Here is a 24,520-nt window from a genome sequence, read left to right as displayed (position 1 = left end):
AGAATTCAGAAAGTGAGGGGGTGGAAGGTAAACAGGGGAGATAATCTGAATAGAATGAAGGCTCTGACTTTTTGATCTAGCCCCCAGCACTCTCCTGAGAGACCACCCTTCCCAGACATGCAAAACTCACACACTCCCTTTGCAAAGAAGCTCTGTGTATTGGGTGCAACAGCTCTGGGGTATCTATATAAATAATATACAAAACCCAACAGCTCAATGCCTCACATTAACAAAAATACTAAAAACTTATTAAAAATGGAGCCTGAGGGAAGAGCCCCAACCACTACTGGTGCTAGCCTGGGAAAGGGACTGGGAATTAAGAGGAAAGGTTGGGGCCACATCCAGTGCACAAGCAGTTCCTCCAGGTGGCTCAGTAGCGTCCAAATATGTTGGTACTGGGCTGTGGCTGGGTATCTGTGAAAAACCAGAGATTATCAGGGCTGGAAGATGGAGCAGGGGTGTGGGTATGCATGAGGAAAGCTATTTGGGTAGCAAGGGAAGGGAACAGAACAGAATGCTTCCCCCCATAACCTGGGCCTGAAGCGATCAGCTTAGCCACTATTGCCCACCCCGTCCCCATTGATTTCATGGTGTTCTCCTCCGGAGGGCAGGCGGGCTTACTGGAGAGCTGTTGTTGGAGTTGCCGGACCAAAGCTGCCGTCTGTTGCTGCTGCTGGGTCTGCTGAAGCCCCTGACGCTGGAACTGAGGTGAAAATGGAAAGTGGGAGACTGAACTCTGACCTTCCACCTCCTTCTTCCTCCTCACCTCCCAATCCCTTTTTAGGGTGCTGTGCCTTGCCTCCCACCTCTGCTCCATTCTGTACTGTCCCCAACCCAGTTCACTGGCTGTGTGCCCAACCTGGGCAGCTGTCCCTGAGCCTGGGGCTGTAGTCCAGGAGCTACCTGGGGCTGAGACTGGGGCTGGGGTTGGGGAGGAGCTGTCTGTTGCTGCTGTGGCTGCTGGTGTTGCTGCTGCTGCTGCTGCTGCTGCTGTTGCTGTTGCTGCTGCTGCTGCTGTTGCTGCTGCTGCTGCTGCTGCTGCGAGGACATAAACGATACTGACATTCAGTATTGGGGCGCTGGGGACAGGAAATGAAGCAGCAGTGAGGGAACTCTGGGCCCACTGTCTTCCCTTCTCAGACAGCTACACAGAAGGAAACCAAATCGAGAGTACCCAGCAGACAATGTCCAACCCTTTCCTACTATAGTGCCCAGAAAACAAAAAGGGGGAGGGTAGAGAGTAACTTATTAAGCACCACTGTAGGCCAGCCACTCTTCTGGGGGTTTTAGTACACTGTCTCATTGAGTCTGGGTAACAGAGTGGGAAGAGCTGGCGCCTTTCCTCCTCCTTGGGCTTCCTGGTCTCAGAGGAAAGCCTGGTGCCTCACCCTCAGGATCTGCTGTTGCTGCTGTTGCCGGATATGGTACTGCTGCTGCTGCTGCTGCTGCTGCTGCTGCTGTTGCTGCTGCTGCTGCTGCTGCTGCTGCTCAGGCAGGATGGAAGCTGAGCGGACGCCTGCCTGGACGCCCTGGGCACTCAGAGGAGTCATGGTACCTATCATGGGTGTCTGCTGCAGTGTCTGGTGTGAAAACCTCCAAAGACAAGAGGCCCAGAGGTCAAGGCATGGGGGAGGGAAGGGAGAAGGGATAAGTATAAACCCTGGGTCTCTGACCTGAAATAAACTTTAGCAAGTTATTTCATTCATTCCCGTTGTCACTAAGCAGAAGAGCCCTTTTGGGGTCTGATAAACTTCTAGATTGGGAAATAAGGCACCAAGATAATACCCTACTTTAGTGTCTCATAACCTCAGTGGTTAGGAATGTTTCAATTCTGTTTTGCCATTTTTCTCTTATGAAAGTGAAAAACAGTCTTAGCACAAGATAGGCAAGATAGATAAACAAACACTCATTTAGGTTTTCTGTTGTTGCTATTGTTGTTCCCCAATAACATTTCAAGTTGTTCTACTACATCTGTACATCACAGCGACAGCGTGTGAGCCGGGCTCCCTGTCTCCAGTCCTCTCCCTCATTCCCCGTGAATCTCTCAACATGTCCAACTCTTCCAATCACTCTCTTGATTAAAAGAGCCTGTTCTGGGATTGGATCTCAATTCTACAGCTGAGCATTCAAGGCCACCTGTCAATCTATGCCCCCAGCCTAGCCCTTACTACTTCCCCAATGCAGATTTTACACTCCATCCAAGCTCTCCTCCCCACACACCCTACTCATTCCAGTCCCAATGTCTGTGTGTGTGTGTGTCCTCTACCTGGAATACCCTTCCTTCTCCTCTTCTCCATAAATCCCAATCATACCTATCCTTCAAAGGCCAACTCAAGTCTGATGCCCTTCACAAAACTTTCTCTGATGACTCAGGCCCACACTGATATTACCCCACATATTTTCTGAATTCCCATTTTACTTCACAGCACACAACACACCTGATTGTATCTTTGCTCAGAGTCTTCTCTAAACGTTCTTCTGTGTAAGTCTTATCTGAACTTTAGCAAAAATTCTTTGTGGTGAGGGACAGTATTTTACTTATTTATTTTTTGCTATCTTTCCTCATCTCAGCCAGTCCCAGCACCATGCTGGCAGTTAGTCAGCCCCCTTTCCCCCACCCGTGTTCTAAATCCTAAGCTTCAGAGCCTCAAAACATGTTTACAAGGTCTTAACTAAGGCTTGACTAACATTAACCATGGTGGGAGGATTTGTTCCTTAGTCCCTCCTGGTATTCAACTGTTTAATACCAGCTTCATGACTCCTTATCGTATAGTGGCGTCTATGAACTCCAGACCTTTTCTTAGCAGGGTCAGTTAATGATTTCCCCTCTGTGGGCCTCAAAGAAATGTTGGGGAAGTAGATGTGAGACTACTGGTCTCCAGGGTCCCTTCCAGCTCCAGCCTTTTGTGGTTACAGGCCGTGTGGCCAGGTAAGTGTTCTCAACATCTCCAAAAATTCTGACCAGGCCCATCCCCTTCAGCCTGCGGGCTTTTCCAAGTCAAATGCTCCCTCATTCCTCTGTGTCTCTTCCCAACTCACCACTACTTTGGGTACCTTTGAGCGGAGGGCAGTCCATGTCCATAGGTTGGGGCCTGCTGGTGCACATAGCCACTGGGCCGCTGTTGCAGGTGGCGGGTGGGATCTACAAGAGTAGGATTGGTAGAAGGGTGGGTGCTCTGATAAGGCTGGCTGGAGTAGCTGGGGGGCACCATGGTACCTGCGGGGCCTGTGTGTTGCTGCAATCCCACATGAGAAACATAAGGAGTATAGCCCTGGAGGGAAGGAGGAGAGAGGGAATCAGGGCCAAGGGCATGCAGAGCAGCTCGCCTCACTCTTCCTGATTCTCATAATCCTGGGCCCTTACCTGGGAGGTTTGCAAGCCGTAGGAAGAGCTGGGAGTCATCTGATGGACAGATGACTGTCCCAACATCCCCTGACTCTGCTAAAGGGAAAAAGGAGAAAAACCTCAAACTCGGCAAATACTTTCTGCCATCTCATCTCTTGTATCTCCCACCCTGCATGTCCTTGTGAAGATCCCAAGTGTCTCCTCCCCTTTCCCTGGCAGCCCTCCCTACTGCCCCTCTCACTATCTTTGCCTGGAGCTGTTGGCGAAGGCGCTGTCCTTGGGGCACCGCAGGTTGCTGCTGCCGGTACACAGAGGTCTTATAAGAGGAAGGTTCTAGGCCCATGACGCCAGTCATGGTTGTGGGCAGCACTCCAGGGTAGGCTGGTCGGGTCGGCAGCTTCTGCATAGGTAACCGCACAGGGCGGTATGGGTCCACACGAGGGCCACCTACAAAAGAGAGCAGACTCATCTCCCTAGGCTCCTCATCCCTCCATCCCTTGCTCAGTGTCCTAGCCATCCACAGCTCCTCAGGGGAGTGACACCATCCTCTGGGCAAGGGCAATGTTCAGGTCACTCCATCATTGCTAGTGGCTTGCACTGACCTGCAGGTAGCGGCTGGTTCTGGGTGTACAGGCCTATGGAGCTTTGCCTATAGCTAATGTGGGATATGGAACCGGGGTTTGCGTGGTGCAGGAGGTCCGGAGGCACTGTCACACCATAGGGGCCACTCCGACCCGGGCCCATTCCATAGTCCTGTGTGAACGGCAGAGGAAGAAGGGGAGTGGGTTGTAGCTGAGTAAGGCAGGGGGAGATGAGGTAGAATGGGATAACAAGGAGCTGGATTTACATGGTTAGTTTTTTTTAAATTTCAGAATATTACGGGGGTATAAACATTTTGATTACATGTATTGCTTTTGTACAAGTTAGTCAATGTTATAATGGTGCCCTACATGGTTAATTTTTATGATGATTCTGATGGCACGCCTTCCCTATGCGCCCCCACCCCTCCTACAAACCAGAAACTGGGAAGAGTCATCAGGAGAGAGGCTATGGGAGAGTGGTGACAAGGGGAGGCACTCACCTCTGTCTTAGTGGCTGGCTGGCTGCGCTTCTTGCCCTTGGTGGACTTCTTCTTGCGTTCCTCAGTACTGGGTGGAGCAGCCCCAGGTTTGTCAGTTTTGGGGGGCTCTGGAGCCTTTTTCTCAGGTTCTAGCAGTGTGGGAGCAGGGGGCTCCTCATCTTCTGGTGGCAGTGGCAGTGGCTCCAGGTAATAGGCGCGGGGCCGGGGCCTCAGGTGTGTGTGGTAGAGCAGCAACCGCTGCTGTTCCTCTCCTCGAGCCACTCGTCGGTCAACCCGGACGGTTCCAAACCAGCCCCAGGAGAGTGGTGCTGATGGCTTCAACCCCTCAAAAAGATCCCAAGGAGAGATCTTTTGTTTGGTGGAAACCTGTAGACCCTGCTCCAGAAAATGAGAAACAATGAGCTGTTGAGACTTGGAAAAAAGAAGACGGACCTCGAGCACTTATAGGAGAAGCTAAAATATCTGCTGGCAACAAAGAAATGAAAGTCATAGGTTGGTTCAGAGGAGATGGTGAGAGGAAGACAGACACAAACACACACACACATGCAGAGGAGAGTTAGGAGGGGAGAGAGCAATAGGTGGGGTTAAAGAGACATGTGGAGGGGCAGATGAAGCCAGGAGAAAAGGAGATGCAGGAGAGGGAGAACCGGGAGCAGAGATGGAGAAAAGAGGGATAGATGGGGGGTGGAGGTACAGAGACTGACATTCAGAGGAAGACAGATAAAAACAGGAAGGTAGAGAGAGAGAAAAGGCAGGGAGAGACTAAAGACAGGCAGAGAAAGGCAGGGTCAGAGAGAGAAGGAATAAGAGAAAGAGACAAAGAGATAGGTGGAGAGAGACAAAGAAAGGCAGAGCAAGAGACAGAGACAAAGAGACAGATGGACCAGGAAGAGAGACGAAGAGAATGTATATAATGAAGGGGTTAGACTTTGAATTTTAAATTCTGTATCTTCTTTTCCTCTCACTGTTTACTTAACACCACGATTATAGTTATTCAACAAATACTACAACTGGCAGAGAGGGGAAAGAGAAAACTATACAGAGATGTGTGGTTACGGAGAGAGCAATGCGGGCGTCAGCCAGACAGATGGGGGAGGTAGGACACAAGGCAGGTGGAGCAGCAGCAAGAGGAGGGTTGGGTGCTGAGAAATGGGTGGTATGTTAAAGGTGGGTGGGGGTGGAGGGAGAGACCAAAGAAAGAGGGTGGGACTTCAAAGATGGGGAGATGAAATGTAAGGAAAGTTAAAGTATTCACTCAAAACCCCAGAGATGGTTTTTACTGGCAGAGCCTGATGGACTCCTGAGTCTGATGAGTCTGTTGTAGTTACGAGGTTAATGCAGGGCAGGCTCTTGCCCAACGGGGAAAAAAGGCAGAGGGTGTGGGAAGACAACAGAACATGCCTCCTTCTTGAAGATAGAATCGAAGCCAGCAATCTTGTTGCCCTTGGTGTCGATAAGGGAGCCTTGTGGCTCACATGTGATGACATCTCGGGTCTGCTTGGGCAGTGGTAGCAGCTGGTAAACCTTTTCCAGACTGTCCGACTGGCGCTCCCCCAATTCTTTCTACAGGCACAGAAGACACGACAAGAGTTCAGAGATACAGAAATAATGGGACAGGAAGTCTTGGGATAGCCCAGAACCTGGCATAAAGATGACACTTAGTAAATCCTCGTTGCATGAATAATGAAAAAACAGATGAGAGAGGGAAAGGAAGAGGGCTCAGGCCAGAATGAAGTCCCTGAAGCTGGACAGCAGATGCCAGTACCCCCAAAGCTTGCACCTGCCTCCTCTGCTCACCCGCAGCTTCTTCACCAGGTTCATGTATGCACGTTTGTTTTCCTCCATGCTGCCTTGCGAGATGCTAGACATATCTGCAGCCAATGTCCCATTGATGAGCACGCTCAGCATGTCCAACACGGTAGTAAAGAGCTCACTGTGACAGGAAGCCAGGGAGAATACCAGAGAAGAAAGAGGTTAAGACAGAAAAAGGCCTCAGCAGGGGATAAAAGTAGGGAGAGGTGACTTTGTTTTTTTTTTTTTTTTTTTGAGACAGAGTCTTACTCTACCCTAGGTGGAGTGCAGTGGCATCATCATAGCTCACTGCAACCCCACATTCCTGGGCTCCAGTGATCCTCCTGCCTCAGCCTCCCGAGTAGCTGGGACTACAGGCATGTGCCACCATGCCTGGCTAATTTATTTTTATTTTTATTTTTTTAATAGAGACAGGATCTCGCTCTTGCTCAGGCTGGTCTCAAACTCCTGAGCTCAAGCGATCCTCCTGCCTTGGCCTCCCAAAGTGCTAGGATGACAGGCGTGAGCCACCATGCCCGGCCAGAAAAGGTACCTAATGTATCATCCTAAGGGCAATAACATTGTGTGGGTGAACCCAGGGCCATGGAATCCACAGTAACAGCCACACTGATCTCAGCGGGTTGCGCACCTGGTGTGGGCGTAGGGGGATCTTCTTGGGTACAAAACTGCAGGGAAGGGGTGGGGATGCTTTACTTGTTGGACTGCATGTCGACAGTGCCGCTGATGATGATCTCCAGGAGGAGCACGGCCCACTCCGTGGTCTGCTGAGTGCTGCGCTGCACTGTGTCAAACATGCCCCCCACCTGTCAGGGCCACAACAAGTCAGTCAGATGGCTCAGGGGTGCGAATGCCGGCATTTTGTTTGGTAGAAACCTGTAGACCCTTTTCTAAGAAAAACTCAGATTAGAATCTGGGTTGGGTGGGAGCTGGGACACCTGAGGTCATGCTGCAGGTGTACTTATGATTTGCTACATGATCTCAGGCCAGTGACTGAGTGTTGACATCTCTGGGCCCCTATTTCCTTATTTATAAAATGATGGGATCTGGACTAAATGATTTCCAAGATTCTATGTGATATTCCACAGTGCGTTTCTAGTGTTTCTAGGGCCCACTCAGAATCTAGGATGAGGCAGAGTCCATGCAAGGATCCAGGGTACATAACCTACTGGACCCTGACCACAGCGATCCAGTCCCCTTACTCATTTTCAGGCCTGGCGTCCTTTAGGAGAGCAGGGTTAGTATTGGAAGACCCAGGAAAACCTGAGGCCACTATCCTCATCCCCATAAGTCCCAACCTGAGGCTTCTTTACTTTGCATTTCCAGCCCGACCCTCTTCCTTCTTCTCCCCAGCTTGCCCTCTCACCAGGTTAAGCCGCAGTTTAAGTGCCTCATGCATGAGCTGCTTTGGTTTACAATCATCTAAGTACTGGTCATCTCGCCAATTATTCACAATCTAGGACAGAAACAAGTATAATGTACAGTTCAAAGATGTTCTTGTTTCCATCCCAAAGCACCCAATGTGTTTAACAGAAAGTACTGAAGGTTCTAAGTACATCGTGGCCTCCTGGGTGCATCCTTCCCTGCCCTTCTGCCCACTTCCATGGTCCAGAGACCTGTACCTGGTGCACCTGGCTGTAGAGGGAGGTAAGGAGTCCCTCACGTTGCTCATCTTGCCCTTTCAGACACGTCAGCACCAGGGATAAGAAGGGCTGCTGGCTCAACAGGGACATACTGGAGACAGAAGAAAAAGAAAAGAAAAGGGAGATTATGGGCTGGGAATCAGGCAACCTCCAACCTCATTCCTCCAAGCCCCTCACTCTACTCTTTTAAGATCTAGCCTCTTGCTCAGCCATGCCCACTCTTATCCTCTGATTTTCCATTGTCCTATGATGTTTATCCTCAGCTCTTAGCCTCAAATTTTATTCCTCCCTGGGCCTGCCTCCTCTCCTTTCTACCCCTCAATCCTGGTCTCCCCCAAGTGCCTTTACCTCTTCTGCTTTTGTCTATCACGTTCTTTGCGGGAAGAGGAAGCCAGGTGCTGACCCTTCTCCAGTTCCTCCCCAGCAGCTTTTAATACGTGTCCCTGGACTGAGGTAGGCAGTTTAGCAATGAGGGGGGCCACCAGCCATACACCAGAGCGCTCCAGAGAGCTGGAAAACAGATGGAGGACACAGGGTTACAAAGAAGCCAGGCAAGGTTGCAGCAATCCATTCTCTCCTTCCCCTGAGGGATGTGCCGGCATCTCCATGCAGCTGACATCATTCGCACTATCAGAAGAGAAATTCACAAGGGGATGAGTCCTAACATGTTTCTACCCAACCTGAGCACAGGCTTGGTCTTGTTGCTGCTGGGTATGTTGCTTGCAGTGCTTCCAGAAGATGACCCTGTCTCCGCTGACTGTTGGAAAACCTCGATTGTGGCCTTGGCGATGTTCTCCAAGAGGGAGTTCATCTCCTGGAGAGGATGAAAGGCACAGAGGTGCTTGAATAGGTAGCTGGGGTGAAGGAAAACAGATGGTAGGGGAGATGGGAGATGAGGGTGAAGGACAGCATGGGTAGAGGGTGACGGGAAGGTAGAGACAGAACTCCGTAAGGCGTCATGCTCTCCAGCACCTTCATATTTCTTTAATTCCCACCGTCTGTTCTTTTACATACCCCCTTACATCTGCGGCCACAGAAACAGGCTCCATCACCACCACCAACCTTCCCCGTGGCTCAGAGCGCCAACGCTCCCAACCCATTTCCCTTAGCATCAGCTCCACATGTCTGCCATTTCCCCATCCCCTCTTTTCTCTCTCTCTCTCTCTCTCTCTCTCTTTGCCCCTATGTCACAGGCACAGCAGAGCAGCCATACCTGTGGTGCTGGCCAGGGCCCATCCCCTCTTATTTCTCTCAGCTCAAGAGTCCAAGAATAGGACCTAGGTTCTTCTATGGTGGCCTACTTCCCTGACACATGGAGCTGGAAGTGGGCAAGGGAAAGGAAGGCCCAGGCACTACTCACATTGTTAGGGGTCTGCTTAATCATGAGCTGCAGCTCCAAGGAAGACTGGCGCATGGTCCACTGGTCCAAGTTCTGTGGTAGAGGCCCCACCCCCAAGCTAGTCATCACCATGTCACCTTAGCTACCCACCATCCTGAGGCCAATGCCTGATTGCCTGCAACCTTGAATCACAGACTCCCTAGAGGTCTGACAGGAACCTCTATGACCTTGAAAAAGTTACTTAACCTCTTCAGGCCTCAGTTTCCTCATCAGCCAAATAGGAAGACCCATACGTACTTCACAGGGTTGTAAAGATTAAATGAGAAAATGTATGCAGCCTGCCTAGCACAGTATCTGGCACAAAATACGTGCTCAATAGGTAGCAGCTATTACTACTCAGTTTCTCAGTCATGACCAAATGCCAATATACAAGGCCAAAAACTAGGCCTCCCAGGTGCTATGTATGTACCCTACTGATAAGCTCCAGACACCAGTGCCCTCACCTAATAGTCTTACTTTAGCCAGGGTTCCTCAAACTTTTTAAACAGGGGGCCAGTTCACTGTCCCTCAGACCATTGGAGGGCCACTGGAAAGTGTGGCACACATTCCACACATGCGCACTGTGGGCCCGGGATGAGTCGGCTGCTAAGCAGGACAGGCAGCGGCAGCAAAAACACCTGGCAGGCCGAATAAATGTCCTCGGTGGGCTGCAGTTTGAGGACCCCTAGTCTAGGCCATATTGGATTTACTCCTAAACCCATACTGGGGCTGTTTCTCTCACTACCCTTCTCTTATATCCTTGTTCATGTTCCTCTCTACTTAACTCCCCCTCTCTTTTTCTCAAGGTACCCACTGTTTCTCCCCAGGTTGGGCCCCACTGCTTCCTCTAAGACCCCCATCACCTTGGCCTACCTGAAGAATACGCTTAATGCGTTGCCGCTGGGGGTTTTCTCCATCCTCGTTGTCCAGCAGTCGATGTGGGTAGCAGATGAGCTGCATGAGGCGCTGGGCCTGGGCACTACTCAACACGGGGTCTTGTAGGTCATTGCTGTCTTCACACAGTGACTTAAGGCAACGCTCTCCTACCCATTCCTGAGAAAGCTGATAATCAGGGGACTGGGGGGCAACCAGCGAGGGGGTTAGGAATGAGGAGGATGGGCTAGGGGTTGGTAAGGGACATGATGTATAGCAGAGAGGTGGCTCGATCATGGGCTGGAGACGGGACTATATTACACAGAGGCATTCAGGAGGTGTGGGGGGAAGGTGAGACTGACCTGTTGGCAGATGCTGCGCAGCACGTACTTGGCATAGACATCCAGACTGGCTGTCTCCACAGAGATGTTGCGGCCACCCTGCCTCCGACCGCCACTGCCACCTCCTCCCTCCTCCTCTGGAAGTTCTTCTGCTCCTCCTGTCACAGTGAAGCCCGAACCCTTCAGTTCTGCATCCCCTGTGGTTCACGGGTGGGAGATAGGGAGGGCAGAGTGAGATCAGAACACTGTGTGGAGACCCACCCCCCGGGGCCCGCAGAGGCAGAAACTCCCCAAATCCTGCCCTATGGGACAGAAATATACTTCCCTTTCTCCTCTCCTCCCCAAAGGTCAGAGAGACCACCTTTGGGAGGGAGAAAGAGTGTCCCTGTAGTTTAGCTGGCACTCCACCCTATACACACTTCTGGCACCACTCCCTTCCTACCCCCGTACCAAGTACAAACACAGCCTTGAGAACAGCAAACACAGCTCCATCCACGATGCGGTTCTGGGAGGCAGCCAGCAGGTGGCGGTCACAGGAGGAGCGGATTCCTACTGTAGGCTTGTCTGGAGAGGGAGCTGAAGTCAGGGGAAGCCAAAGTAGAAAACCGTGGCGGGGGAGTGGGGTGGGGAAGCCATACTTTCTACTGCTGGCTGGCTCAGATCAGGGTCACTTACTTCCATCAGACTGACAAGGATTGAGTTGTGGTGTCTTGAAAAGGTGGAGGAGAATGCGGCAGGTAAGTCGGGCCCCAGGCTCAGAGTCCTGTTCACTACAAGCTAAAAGGAAGACAAAGCAGGAAGGGATGAAGCTGAACTCTGTGCACCACGCACGTGCATACGTGGCATGGGGGGATGAGGGGGAAGATGACGTAAGGTGAAAGAAAAAAAGCAAGATAATACTGAAGGAGAGATAGAGCAAAGAACTGTTACGCAGTTGAAGGGTCAAAAATGGGAAGGTCAGGGCTACAAACCCAGGGTTAAATAGAAAACAGGTTCCTTCCAGCCTGGGGCACACCAGAGGACTGGCCTTCTGGTGAAGGCCGGGGAGCCACAGTAGGGTCTCTCATACTGAACAGTGAGATGGCCATTGAGTGTGTATGGCAATTTGGGGCCCAGAAATTCTAGGGGTTCGAGATTGGTGGCTCACCAGCATTAAGGAGTGAAGGGATGGCAGCACAGCGAATCAGATCTTCTAGGAGCAAACACTGCCGGGCGATGAGGATGGCAACAAAAGTAGCCAGGGAGTCATGAAAAGACAGGTCACTGACCTGGAAAAAAAGCAGAGAGACATCACCACTCAGTGTGGAGAGAAGGTACCCACTCATAGGGGTATGCCTCCACGCTACAGAACTCCGTCCCTCCACCACCTTGATGACTGTGACCAGCCCCTTGCCCTGCTCAGTGCCTCCTTCCTTAGCAAGACTCCATCCCAAGTCTCACATCTACATTGCAGAGGAGGTCGTTGAAACCACAAGTGCCATTGTTAGAGGAACAGCACAAGGCCTTAAGTACTCCAAGCCATTCTGCACTCAGTGACTTGCAGTAGCCGGTCAGCTCTGCACACAGGATTGCGATGTCATTCACCCTAGGGAAAAGTACAAATGCCCTCAGGAAAAACCTTGCTCCACACAATCTCAGACTCATTAGCTTTTCATCTCTGCCCCAGTAATAATCAAGGTTGTAGTACCTCCCAGGTGCCTTAGCCCTCCCAGTATCAGGTGGGGGTGTGGTACCCCTTCTTCACTCAGTACGCCCCATACCTATCCGGATCATGGTGCCCCACGCACACGTGCATAAGGGCATTGCAGACAAAGCTGTAGCGGTTAGCAGGGTTCTCACTAAGACTCTTGCCTAGCCCTGTGTAGGTGAAGGTGTGAGCTGCGGGGTTCTCCAGAGTGTCAATCATGAACTCAGGTGCCCAGCGCATGTTGGATTCCGATGGCTCCACGTTGCAGTAGATGGTATTCTTCACCTTCGAGCAAAAGTCGCTGCAGGGGTGTAGGAAAGGAGATAGTAGTGTTCAAGAAGGTCTGGTAAGGTAGAGGGATGGTCAGGAAAGGGGAAAAAAGAAAAACAGGAGAAAGTGAGGGACAAGAGACCCCGGGACAAGAAAAGGGAGATGGGACAAAGCAGACTGGCAGGAAGGGAACCACATAAGAATAAGGAACAGGGGCCTCTGGAGGCAGGGAGGAAGAGGAGGAAGAGTATGGGCCCCAGAAACATGGGTAGTGAGGAACAGGGCCCGCTCTCAGTAATGGAACAACACGTGGAGGACACAGTCCATAAATGACCCTGGACAGGCAGCAGGGTCCTGGGCTGTGTTCAGCTCCTGAGTTGGGTGGTAATGGGAAGGAGAAGGGACTACATCCCACTCTCTACCCCTTACCGCCCACCTCTCTTACCTGAAGAGCTCCCCAAATTTGCTCTTTAAATGGCTACAGGATGTGTACAGATCATAGAGATAAGCAAGGATACAGCGTTCTGCAGAGGAGCCATCTGACCGGTTCATCCCATGCTTCACTACGCCACACAGCCTGTCAGGAAGAGGCGAAGTTGGGAAGATCAGCAGATGGTATGTGAGGGGCTGGGGAACAAAGGGCCCTTGAAACAGATCCAGGTCTCTTGGTAATACTATTCCCTTCCCACCTGAACGGCAGGCACTTCCCTACAGTGTGAGCCCATGTGCGTGTTCTTCCCAGACTACTTCCAACGGCATTCGCCAGAGCCCTGTGTGTTGCAGTTATTTTGAAACCTTGCTTACCCCTCAAAGACCTGTGCCATCTGGTCCTGGTTGAGGATGAGGCAGGCATGATAATGCCGCAGGACAGCCACGATGCACAGGCACAGGCTGGTAGTATAGCTGCCCACCAGATCCGAGGATTTGAGAAGCAGCTCGGCCTCAACTACGCTCAGTTCATTCAGCAGCTAGCACAGTGAATGAGGGGTGGGAGATGAGAAGAGGCCCCTCATGTCAGATATAACCCCCTTCCTATGAGGACACTGGCAGGGCCAGGCCTGAGCCCCATCCTGCTGGAGCCCCCCAGGATAGAAGGGCCCTGTTACCACATGCCACTGTCCTTTGTTCTATTAATGACACCTCTAAGCCAGTCTCTAGGATATAGTTTTATGAACTCCACAGTGGGAGGACGGTCTGTGCCCAGTGCTCTAATCTGCCTCTTGGGCCTCCCCCGGGAGCACTTAAGTCTCTATTCCTACAGTCTTAGCTCATGTTCCACTCCCTCCATGCTAGTCTTTCTGCCCCTCCAAATAGCCTGCGAAACTGGCTAGAGCCTCTACCCGTCCTTATGACCCTACACAGCACAAACTCCTTCCTCCACCCTTACCTCCCCCACTTCCCCACCTGAATGGCAAAGTCGATGAGGCCACTGATGCTGAGTGAATATTCCATGAGGTCAAAGATGAACTGCACATGCTGCACCAGAGGCAAGTGGTATGACATGCCAAGGGCAAAGCTCGTGATCTGCTCCAGAACATTCCGGGAGACCTGATAAGGGGAGCGGGAGTGAGACAAGAGTGGAGAGCGGCAAGAAGAACAAGGGCAGCAGGAAAGGATGATGGAGGAAGGGGAGGAGACCAGGAGGCTTAGCCTGCCTACGGGGAGAAAAAGATAAGGGGGAAAGGAAAATAGAACAGGAGGCCAGACTGTGGGAAGGGGGCTGGGCTTAAACACCTGAGCCGTGACCTGGTGTTGGTCATAATGTGAAAGGTGCTGGAACTTAGCAAAGATATCTTCAGCAGTGGGGAAGGCTTCAGGCCGGTTGCGCCTCCGCTTCTGCCCATCCTCCCCACCTGAGGGGACAGTTGAAAGAGACCAGTCAGGATAGGGAAGATAACTAGTTGACTGGGGGTGGGGAGGGGGTATGGAGAGAAGGCTATGGGAGGGAGGGAGGGAGGGAAGAGGGAAGTCGGGAAGGGAGGGTCAGGGAAGGGCTGGGGGAGGGATGAAGGGATGGGGACAGTGAAGCTAAGGTTTAGAGGACCACAGACTATGTGGACCTTAGAGGAATATGTACAGGGAGGTGCTAGGTTGAGGGAGGGAAGGGAGAGGGAGGGAGGGCAGTATGGGGCTTACTGTGAGGTACCTAAGAATGTCAGGTCTCCAGGATTCAGAGGCACAATAGGAGCAAGCTGGTCTGCAGAGGGGGGGAATGAGGGGGGAAGTTTCAAAAGGACTAGAGCTCTCAGGAGACTCCAAGAGACAGGACATTGGGACATGACTGGGGAGTTCCCTATGCTGGGGAAGGGAACACTGACTAGGGCTTTCTTTGGGGGAGATCTGTTTAAGGAGCCTCAAACCCACCAGTTTCTGCTGTCCCCTTGCGGTTCAGAACCTTCAAGATATCCTTGGTAATTTTCTTGATGGCATGGCGGGCATCATCTCGCTGCTTTCCCACCCCAAACAGTACGACCAACCGCTGGTTGCACTCATGGCTGCATGACTCCTCCTGCATCCCAGCGGCACCGTCAGACTCCAGCACGGATCTCCTTCCCTCCTCTTAAAGGCATGCTCCATACCCCTCAGCATCCCGTGCTCAAGCCCCTTCCCAACATACCCACACCCTTAGGAACAGCTCCAACCCCTTGGCAAATTCCTTGGACAGCAATCTGGGCTCAAAACAGATTATTACAAGGTGTTGGGGAACAGTACCTGGGGGATGGGAAAGTGTGTGGCATACTGCACGTGTCGTGGCTGGTCATAAAGAACCCCAAGGGTCCCTTCGATCTTCTCCTTGGGTGGGGGCTTCACTTCCTTCTCGACATCTGGTTTCTCGGGAGATGGACTGCCCTTCCCCTCACAGGGCATAGTAGGGGAGAACAACTAAGAGAAAGGTGAGAGGGCAGAACATTTAGAAGGAGAAAAAGGGATGAGGGGTCATAATTCAATTCCAAAAAGAGGCATAATAGGAGATCTATGGAGCTGTAGTCTTCCATGCTCAAGATTTAACTTACTGAGAAATCAGGCTTCTCCATGTCCTCAAAGAGCACACTGGAACTAGGGTCAATGTCCATAGATTCTGAGAGACCTGGGTCCTGAGGGCATAGAACATAAGAGAAGTTGCTTTGGACCTAGGGAGCTGCTCCCTGCCATCTAGAAGTGTTCACAGGGGAACTGGAGAGAAGAGACTATACTGTGGAAAGCACGGGATCTGGATTCAAGTCTTGTCCAGTCCTTAAACCAGTATGGGCCTTGATTTCCTTCAGCTTTCAGATAGAGATAAGAGTATCTCACAGTGCCAAGGCGAGAGTGTTTTGTTAACCACAAAGTGCTAAGAAAATACTACTTTTTTTTTTTTTTTTTTTTTTGAGACAGAGTCTCGCTTTGTCGTCCAGGCTAGAGTGAGTGCCGTGGCATCAGCCTAGCTCACAGCAACGTCAAACTCCTGGGCTCAAGCAATCCTGCTGCCTCAGCCTCCCGAGTAGCTGGGACTACAGGCATGTGCCACCATGCCCGGCTAATTTTTTTCTACATATATTAGTTGGCCAATTAATTTTATTTCTATTTATAGTAGAGACGGGGTCTAGCTCTTGCTCAGGGTGGTTTCGAACTCCTGACCTCAAGCAATCTGCCCGACTTGGCCTCCCAGAGTGCTAGGATTACAGGCGTGAGCCACCGCACCTGGCCAGAAAATACTATTTTCATTAGGCAAAAGGGACTCTCAGAAGCCTCTGGGAGCCATGAAGATGGAAATGTCACAAGGAATGATCCAGGGCAAGGAAAAGCCCACTCACCTCCAGCTTGCTACTGCTGCTGCCTTCAGCCTCCTTGCGCTCTGGGTCATCGGCAGGATCATCAAAGGGAGAGGGAGGCCGGGGACCTGGGGCTCCAAAGGCAAGGTCCCCTCGGGAGATGAGAGTGCAAGTATACATGTTGTGGGAGAAAACATCATGTCGAATCAGTTCACAGAACAGCAGTACCAAGTTAAAGAATTCCACCCGCTCACTCTCACTTCGGGGATCCGCTGGAGGGAGGGAATGAGGAAAGATGAGTTAGGAGAACACAAAAGAGGTGGGCAAAAAGAGAGAGGGACACACCTAAGGTGTGCTGCTCCTAGAAGACCTCAGAGAGGGATACACCCAAGGCAGTAATAAGAGTGAACCCCCAAAAAAAACAAAAACAACAACAACAATCTCAGAAATTGCTGAAGGACAAAGTATGGTTGGTTACCCCACCTGTGGCCCCACACATCATCTCAGAAAGGAATATAGCATTTTTGCTGCTATTTATACAGTGAAAATGCTTTAATCGCATATTCTTATCTTTATTTTTTATTTATATTTATTTATTTATTTGAGACAGAGTCTTGCTCTGTTCCCCAGGCTAGAGTGCTGTGGCATCAGCCTAGCTCACAGCAACCTCAAACTCCTGGACTCAAGCAATCATCCTGCCTCAGCCTCCCGAGTAGCTGGGACTACAGGCATGCACCACTGCGCCCGGCTAGTTTTTTCTATATATTTTTAGCTGGCCAATTAATTTCTTTCTATTTTAGTAGAGATGGGGGTCTCGCTCTTGCTCAGGCTGGTTTCAAACTCCTGACTCTGAGAGATCCTCCCGCCTCGGCCTCCCAGAGTGCTAGGATTACAGGCGTGAACCACCACGCCTGGCTTCTTTATTATTATGTTTATTTCTCTATTCTGTTAAACTATAAGATGATCAAGGGCCAGAATTACATCTAAAAGTTATTCTGCACAGAGCCCAAGATAGAAATATAGACCAGAAGGCCCTTAATTATGCTTTCTGATGACAGCGGTGGGTAACTGAGTCAAGGCAGAGGTAACTGGAGGGTGGCAGGGGTCCATACTCAGCATGGGAGCCTGTGTATCCAGAAACTGCAGGAGGACATCCTGGAAAATAGGAGCACTAGGAGCAGAAAGGGAGCCAGAGGCGATGGAACCCTTCTCATCTGCTGCTTCTGATTCTCCACAACGCTGTGGGATGAAAGAACAAATTGCAGGACTGCTTTTTACCTGTTTCTTCACTCCTCAATGTGTAACCCTTCAACAACCACCTGTTTTGCCTCTACCCCATGCTTTTAAACTTCCATTCCCCCTCCAACTTCCATTTTCTTTACCACCTCCCAATTGAAGCCTTGATCTCTTCTCTAACTCTGACATCAATCCACACCTTTCTACTTTTGCCTCATGTCCTTAACTTTCCCTTTACGTTCTCTACCACTTTTTTACTCTGTTCTCGTACCTTCAACTTTGGTCCCATTACTGCCTCAATCTCTCTATGTCCAACCCCAGTTAGATTCCTTCCCATTGGCCAGTCTCATTCTCTTATCTCTGCCCCCTAACCTCAGCCTCAATCTCTGCCTGTCTCTTCTCCAGGAGCTTGGCTACCACCATAGCACGATGCCGACCAGAACGCTTGCAGCTGACAGCCCATTCACACAGTAATGATACCACAGCATCATCATCTGAGGAGATCTGGAGACCAAAGGAAGACAGGGATGAATAAGGTAGGGTTGGGGACGAATTAAGTTCCAATTTCTTAAAGACTGGGGCCCATCTTAAAACATCTCAGGCCCAAAAATAAGATCATTTGTGCAGACATCCCCTGGTTTCAATGCCTCACCATGACTTCCTCTCATAACATACTGTTGCTCTTGCAATGATTTTGCTCCTTTGATGCCCCTTCTTGCTTACCTCATGCCCATCCTTGCTAGGCCCCAATCCAAAAATTCGGTTACAAAGGGAGTCAAGAGAGTTGCTGAAGTCAGAGCGCTCAAAACTATGGCTGTCCAGCACTTCCAAAGTATGGAGCACCCGTCCAATGGTGAAGCCTAAGGAGGAAAAGCGGTAAAAGGGACTTAACTAGAGGCCCAATGCATTCTGGCTTTCAGATCTATATGTCCTTACAAGCTCCATCCTTTCCTCAAACATTCTTCCTACTATCTGTCTTCTGAAACCTACCTGCAGTAGCTTCCTGACACTTATCAAAAGACCAGCGAACCTCAACTGCCTGTCCTCGCTCCTTGATCTGCTGCTCAATCTCCCGCAACTTTGCACGGACCTGCAATATCAAAAAGGAAGGCTTTAAGGATGTGCCAAGGCATACGAAAGACCAGAGCTCTGGGCTGAAAGAACAGTACCAGACTCCAAATCACTAATTCTGAAAGAGTAATTTAGCCTCATAGCTCAATATCGGAATACCAGGCTAGTGGTCAGACTTACCTGCTGAGTGAAGGCACTGTTGCCCTCTGGCATGGGCAGGTTGGAGGGGGCAATAGGCAGGTGGTCAAGTGGTGAGCCGGTCTTAATCCGGCTATCAGTCAGCGAGTAGTGCCAAACCAGGGCACTAGGACAACACAGGAGGATGGTCTGCCAGACAGAAACAGCTAAGTCAACCTCAGTTACCATGTCTACCTCTCTGGAATCCTGTTATAAGACCTAACCCTTATACTTGAGATCCAAAGTTATCGGGACCGAGTCCCTGAGGCAGGCATCACTCCATCCCTGATCCCCTCCCTTCATCCACTTTCTTACTATTGAGCCCTGGAAGAAAGAGAGAGGCTGGCCAAAACCTCCAAAGAGAACTAATACCCCAGTACTGAGAAGCAATAGCCTCCAAGAAAGTACTCAGTGCCTACTCCCACCTCCAATTTGGAATCATCCCCATTCTCCAGGATGGACACCCAACTCTTCTCAAGCTATCTCTTTTTTTTTTTTTTTTTTTTTTTTTTTTTTGAGACAGAGTCTCACTCTGTTACCCGGGCTAGAGTGCCATGGCATCAGCCTAGCTCACAGCAACCTCAAACTCCTGGATTCAAGCAATCCTTCTGCCTCAGCCTCCCAAGTAGCTGGGACTACAGGCATGGGGCACCATGCCTGGCTAATTTTTTCTATATATATTAGTTAGCCAATTAATTTCTTTCTATTTTTAGTAGAGATGGGGTCTTGCTCTTGCTCGGGCTGGTTTCAAACTCCTGACTTAGAGTGATCCTCCCGCCTTGGCCTCCCAGAGTGCTAGGATTACAGGCGTGAGCCACCACGCCCGGCCTCAGGCTATCTCTTAATATTTCCTTGGACCCACCTCGTACCTACCTGTAGGATACAGCTGAGGCCAAAAACCAGGGGCCGGTGCTGAGGGCACATAAGCAAATCACTAAAGGGAGTTGAGGGTGTGCTGCTAGTTGGGGGCTGAGGAGCAGGGGTGGTAGGCAGCGTGCTTGTTGACTGAGCGGATATAACATGAGATGAGTGGCTGCTCACGCCATCCAGCTGCAGGGCCAGTCTCCGGGTACAGAAGTAGGCAAGGCGGCGGGAGAGGTACGCAGACTGAACGAATTCTCCAGAATACTGTGAAGACATGACTATCAGAGCCTCTGATTCTCCCCAAGAGACCCTTCTCTAAAGTCTTATTCTTTCTGGAATCCTCCCTAGACCCCCCAACTCCTAGGCCTTACTCGAAGCAGTAAGGGCAGCAGCAGTTTAAGCAATTCATCCTCTCCAGGGCGGATTTTCTCAAAACATTCAAGCACCCAGGTCAGGAACTCATGTCTGTCCAGCATTCCATCCTATGGGTACCAGGGGTGGGAAGAATATTAGTTCAACACAGGGACTATTAGAGATGAGGCAGATAAAGTAAATGAAAGGGTAAAGAGAACCACAACTGGGGCAAGTTGGCAGACAGATTCTGTTCTGTACTGGCAGAGTGCAAGATCAGGCTCAATCCAATGACCCACACAACAGGCCTTACTCCCTTACCTGAAACATGAACATGGCCAGCTTCTCATTGTAATCCCACTGCCGGATCGCCACCTCTACATCGTGGGGCAAGGGCCCTATTGTGGAACCACAGCCCCCACTTCCTGCAGGCCCTGGCCGGTAGTATTCAGCCATCTTCTGTAGCTGCTCCCATAAGTACTTGGTGATGATCTGAGTCCATTCTAGAAGAAAGATGGAAAAAGGGCTATTTGATACTATCCTTCTGCTTAGCACATTAAATGCCATGGGACTTGTATGTAACTCATGCTAGTTTTGAGCCTGGGGCCTCGTGAAGCATATGTAACTCACACGTCTCTACCTTGGGAGCCGTGTGAACTATTTTTCAATTTGCATATAACTCACGCACAGAAAACAATAAAAAATAACACATTTTTCATTAAATTAGAAAGGATCATTTTGTTTTTGAAGTTTTTTTTTTGTTGTTGTTGGTTTTTTTTGAGAGAGTCTCACTCCCTTGCCCGGGCTAGAGTGCTGTGGCATCAGCCTAGCTCACAGCAACCTCAAACTCCTGGCAATCCCTCTGCCTCAGCCTCCCAAGTAGCTGGGACTACAGACATGTGCCACCATGCCCAGCTAATTTTTTCTATATATTTTTAGTTGGCCAATTAATTTCTTTCTATTTTCTTTAGTAGAGATGGGGTCTCGATCTTGCTTAGGTTGGTCTTGAACTCCAGAGCTCAAACAATCCTCCTGCCTCCCGGCCTCCCAGAGTGCTAGGATTACAGGTGTGAGCAACTGTACCTGGCCTGTTTTTGAAGTTTTTATTCTGTTTTCATAATAAAACACTGTGGCCCCAAGGAAAAAAAAATTGTTTTCTAGTGTGGTAGTCAATGTGTTAGAACACTTTCCATCCCCTACCCCCACCCCCAATCACCATACTTCTAAATTCTATTCATTCTTTTCTCCTTTAGCCAAATGCCACCTTCCTAAAGCCTTCCCAGGTATCTCTCAAAGAAAATAATCTATCTGTCCAAAGAAACTTCTGCCTCCTCTTTTGACATTCATCACTTTCTATATTTAATTATGTTATTCACACATATACCTTAGCATCCCTACTGGACTATAAGTTTCCTATGAGGAGAGATTATGGGCTGGGCAAGGTGGCTCACACCTGTAATCCTAGCACTCTGGGAGGCCAAGGCGGGAGGATCACTCAAGGTCCGTAGTTCAAAACCAGCCTGAGCAAGAGTGAGACCCTGTCTCTACTAAAAATAGAAAGAAATTAATTGGCCAACTAATATATATATATATATATATATATATATATATATATATATAAAATTAGCTGGGCATGGTGGCGCATGCCTAAAGTCCCAGGTACTCAGGAGGCTGAGGCAGAAGGATTGCTTGAGCCCAGGAGTTTGAGGTTGCTGTGAGCTAGGCTGATGCCACTGCACTCTAGCCTGGGCAACAGAGTAAGACTCTGTCTAAAAAAAAACAAAAACAAAAACAAAACAAAACAAAAAAACGCATCAGAGATTATGTACTGGTTGTCTTTGTAGCCTAGTACATGCATACAACAGATACTCAAATTACTGAGTGAATGCAAGATACAAGCAGAAACAAGGAGAATGATTCCAAGGGTGTCTGTACTGCTTCTCAAGTCAATCAGTAGTATACCTCTATGATTCCCAGTGCCCCGCACTCCCACTCCCACCCCCAGCCCCGAGGACGGGGTACCAGGCCCAGCCTGTTAGGGACTAGGCTGCTGAGCCTAGGCCTGTTAGGGACTAGGCCACAGGGGTCCGAAGCATCCCCCAACTCCTGTCTGTGAAAAATAATCTTCCATGAAACTTAGAAAATGGTAGGGGTTAGGAGTGGCGCACAGCAGGAGGTAAGCAGTGGGCCAGCAAGCGAAGCTTCATCTGTATTTACAGCTGCTCCCCATTGCTTGCATCACTGCCTGAATTCTGTCCCCTTCTGCAGTCTGGGAAAAAATTGTCTTCTACCATACTGGTCCCTGGTGCCAAAAAGGTTGGGGACCACTGATATACATGGTGATAGGAGTTACTCACCCATGAAGGGGTCAACGGCAGGTCTCTTCTTAACCTTGGTCTCACTGATTGCTGCATAGTAGGCACACGTCATTTTAATGAGCCAGGCAGCCCGCATCACAGGCACTGTGTATTTGGCTAAGTACCCAAACACTTCTTCCTTCTTACTGAAAATGGGGACCTGGATGGATATCACAATTAGTGAGGTCTCTATTACCCCCATGAGCTGGCACCCATGGAGATTAATGTGGGAATAGGAGGGTACTTGGGACCCATGCTTCCCCACCCTTAGCGTGGAGAACAGGAAACGGTACCTCACCTTTTTGGCTAGCTGTGTGAGTGGCTTGGTGCCAGCCAGGTCAGTGAACCAAGTGTTAATGGCACTCTGGGATCGTGCAGTCACCAGCCAGAAGTTGTCCTTCTGGTTCACTTGGGGCTTCCTGCGACCAGTGTCAGGAAGGGTGTTACAACGTAACTTCTCTGCAATAATGCTGCTGAAGTTGGAACTGATCTGAGGGAAGAAAACTACACCTCAGGGTGGGAAGAAGGGGCAGTTAGGTGGTCCTGCCTTTGATGGGCAAATGCCAATGAGGTAGCATTAGGTTATGAAGGCAAGGTCAGACATTTAGGTTGTCCCTTTTAAGTCTTCCCAACCCAGGGCCTTTGCTTCTTCTCAGATTCTTCCAGCCTTTTCCTTCAGCCTGGCAGAGTTGTCTCACCTTGGCAGGATTGAAGTTGACGTTCTTGGCACTGCCATGTTCATCCCCAGAGACAGCAGGCTGGTTATTGAAACCTTGTTTTACATTCAAGGCCGTCAGTTCATCCTGAGGCAGGAAAACGACACTTGAGTTTTTTTCCCCTTGGGGGTAGGTGGTAGGAGAGGGGGGCAGAAGAGAAGGGACAAGGGAAGAGGGGAGGAGGAAGATTCTGAGGAGAGCAGAGCGTTACTTAAAGCTGGGCCCTCATATTCACTCGGACCCCACCCTCACCCCGCCAGTCACCGGGATTCCCAGTCACCCAGAGCGCCCTCAACATCACTCTTCCCTTGCGAGGAGCTGTACCTCAGCGAGCTGCCTCAGACAACTTTCTGGGGTGTATGTGTGTGGAGGTGGGCGCCTCCGGTGTGGCCCCTACATCGTTCCCTAGTCAGCGCTCGGAACCCCCCGCCCACCCGCGTCCTGCTCTCCACAGCGGCCACTTTACTCTTCCCCCTTTCGGGACTTTCCTTCTCATCGACTCGCCCCGCCCCCCCTCCCCTCAACCGTCAATGCCTCCCTCTAAGCTGACTGTGTGCCCCGGGCCCTCGAGAGCCCCGATTCGCGAACGCACCTCTTTCTGTTTGGGATCTTGAGGGTACACATCGGGAGGCCCCAGCCGCGGCCGCTTCAGGGGCCGGTGTTCGTAGCTCAAGATCCCGAAGGCCGCCATCTTGCCCAGCCCGTAGCGGCGGAGGCGCCAGCAGGGCCGGGCTCGCGGGGGGTGGGGAAGGGGGAGAGGAGCCGAAAAGTGGGGGGGGCCGTTAGGGAGGACGGCGGCCGAGAGACAACAGGGGGCACGTTAGGAACTCTCGATCATTGCCGGAAACTGCCGAGGGAAGCCGAGGAACGCCGGGAACCATCCGACAATACCGACCGCGGAGGGGGCGGGGCCTGCCCGGCCGGGGGCGGAGCTCCGTGCCCCCGGGAGATTTTCCGCGCCGCGGCGGAAAGTCGATTTCGCTCAGCAGAAATCTCGGAAACGTTCCTGAGCCCCGTACTGTGCTGGGGATGTAAACCTGCAAAGTGGGAGGTAGCCGTGGTGCTGAGCTCTGACTAGAATTGGGTTCCTAGCGCCTAGCTGGGTTCTTGGCCTCGGAAAGTGTTCAATAATATTTGCATTGGTTAGGAACTCTAGTTTTCCCAGTTCTTAGTTCCCGCATGTGAAAAAATAGGTGGCTAACACCTTCTTCAAAGGACTGTTGTAACGATTAGAAACTAAGTATGCATAAGAAAGCACCCATTAAACCCTAAAAGGCCAGCTCTACTCCCTCAAGGCCTTTATGGTGTAGCCCCGAGTTGCCTAATCTTTTCTGGCACAAACTCTTTAAAATGCAAATGAAAGCTGTGGACCTTCCTCCCCGAAAAATGCATACATAAACTTGGAAAATGTTAGATACTATCTAAGGAGTTTCTTAGACCCCCTAAAGCTCATCTAAGTATCCGGAGTCCATGAACTCCAGGTTAAGAACCCTTGCTCTAGCGAAAGAGACACCTACTGTGTCGGCTGCTTTCCAGACTTTATCTCCTTTGATCTGCAAACAGCCGGG

The 24,520-nt window shown here is 50.6% G+C and overlaps 1 protein-coding gene across 6 annotated transcripts; it reads right to left on the bottom strand.

The window, feature by feature from the left end:
• Positions 1 to 138: 138 nt before the first annotated feature.
• Positions 139 to 23,843, bottom strand: MED12 (mediator complex subunit 12). 6 transcript variants are annotated; one of them, XM_075999561.1, is made up of 46 exons: positions 23,545 to 23,843; positions 22,935 to 23,039; positions 22,535 to 22,726; positions 22,237 to 22,396; positions 20,201 to 20,382; positions 19,900 to 20,010; positions 19,538 to 19,792; positions 18,668 to 18,814; positions 18,407 to 18,506; positions 18,140 to 18,276; positions 17,789 to 17,920; positions 17,293 to 17,419; positions 16,223 to 16,452; positions 15,443 to 15,523; positions 15,141 to 15,311; positions 14,793 to 14,937; positions 14,575 to 14,625; positions 14,163 to 14,281; positions 13,833 to 13,976; positions 13,233 to 13,396; positions 12,874 to 13,005; positions 12,232 to 12,459; positions 11,912 to 12,056; positions 11,619 to 11,739; positions 11,147 to 11,248; positions 10,922 to 11,035; positions 10,493 to 10,668; positions 10,131 to 10,310; positions 9,240 to 9,311; positions 8,560 to 8,693; positions 8,228 to 8,389; positions 7,859 to 7,970; positions 7,603 to 7,692; positions 6,933 to 7,042; positions 6,225 to 6,360; positions 5,829 to 5,990; positions 4,428 to 4,802; positions 3,949 to 4,099; positions 3,588 to 3,793; positions 3,365 to 3,442; positions 3,218 to 3,272; positions 3,055 to 3,142; positions 1,389 to 1,593; positions 904 to 1,038; positions 622 to 703; positions 139 to 414 (listed from the first exon to the last, which is right to left on the bottom strand). In XM_075999561.1, exons 1-46 carry the CDS (start codon positions 23,641 to 23,643, stop codon positions 371 to 373), a joined length of 6,447 nt encoding a protein of 2,148 aa, XP_075855676.1. In that variant the 5' UTR covers positions 23,644 to 23,843; the 3' UTR covers positions 139 to 370. The 6 variants fall into 6 exon arrangements, with proteins under 6 accessions (XP_075855676.1, XP_075855677.1, XP_075855674.1 ...); XM_075999562.1 differs by having other exon boundaries at positions 3,597 to 3,793; XM_075999559.1 differs by having other exon boundaries at positions 904 to 1,035; positions 3,055 to 3,272.
• Positions 23,844 to 24,520: the final 677 nt, after the last annotated feature.

This window comes from Microcebus murinus, chromosome X (genome assembly GCF_040939455.1).
Source record: "Microcebus murinus isolate Inina chromosome X, M.murinus_Inina_mat1.0, whole genome shotgun sequence".
Taxonomy (NCBI): domain Eukaryota; kingdom Metazoa; phylum Chordata; class Mammalia; order Primates; family Cheirogaleidae; genus Microcebus; species Microcebus murinus.
The sequence above is the reverse complement of the archived record's forward strand: the minus strand, read 5'-3'. Positions and strand labels throughout refer to the sequence as shown.

Coding starts and splice junctions, on each gene's coding strand:
- MED12 (XM_075999557.1), bottom strand. CDS start 23,643: ATGGCGGCCTTCGGGATCTTGAGCTACGAACACCGGCCCCTGAAGCGG. Junction 20,383..22,236: donor TGCCGTTGACCCCTTCATGG/GTGAGTAACTCC, acceptor TCTTTCTTCTAG/AATGGACTCAGATCATCACC. Junction 3,443..3,587: donor AACAGCTCCAGGCAAAGATA/GTGAGAGGGGCA, acceptor TTTTCCCTTTAG/CAGAGTCAGGGGATGTTGGG.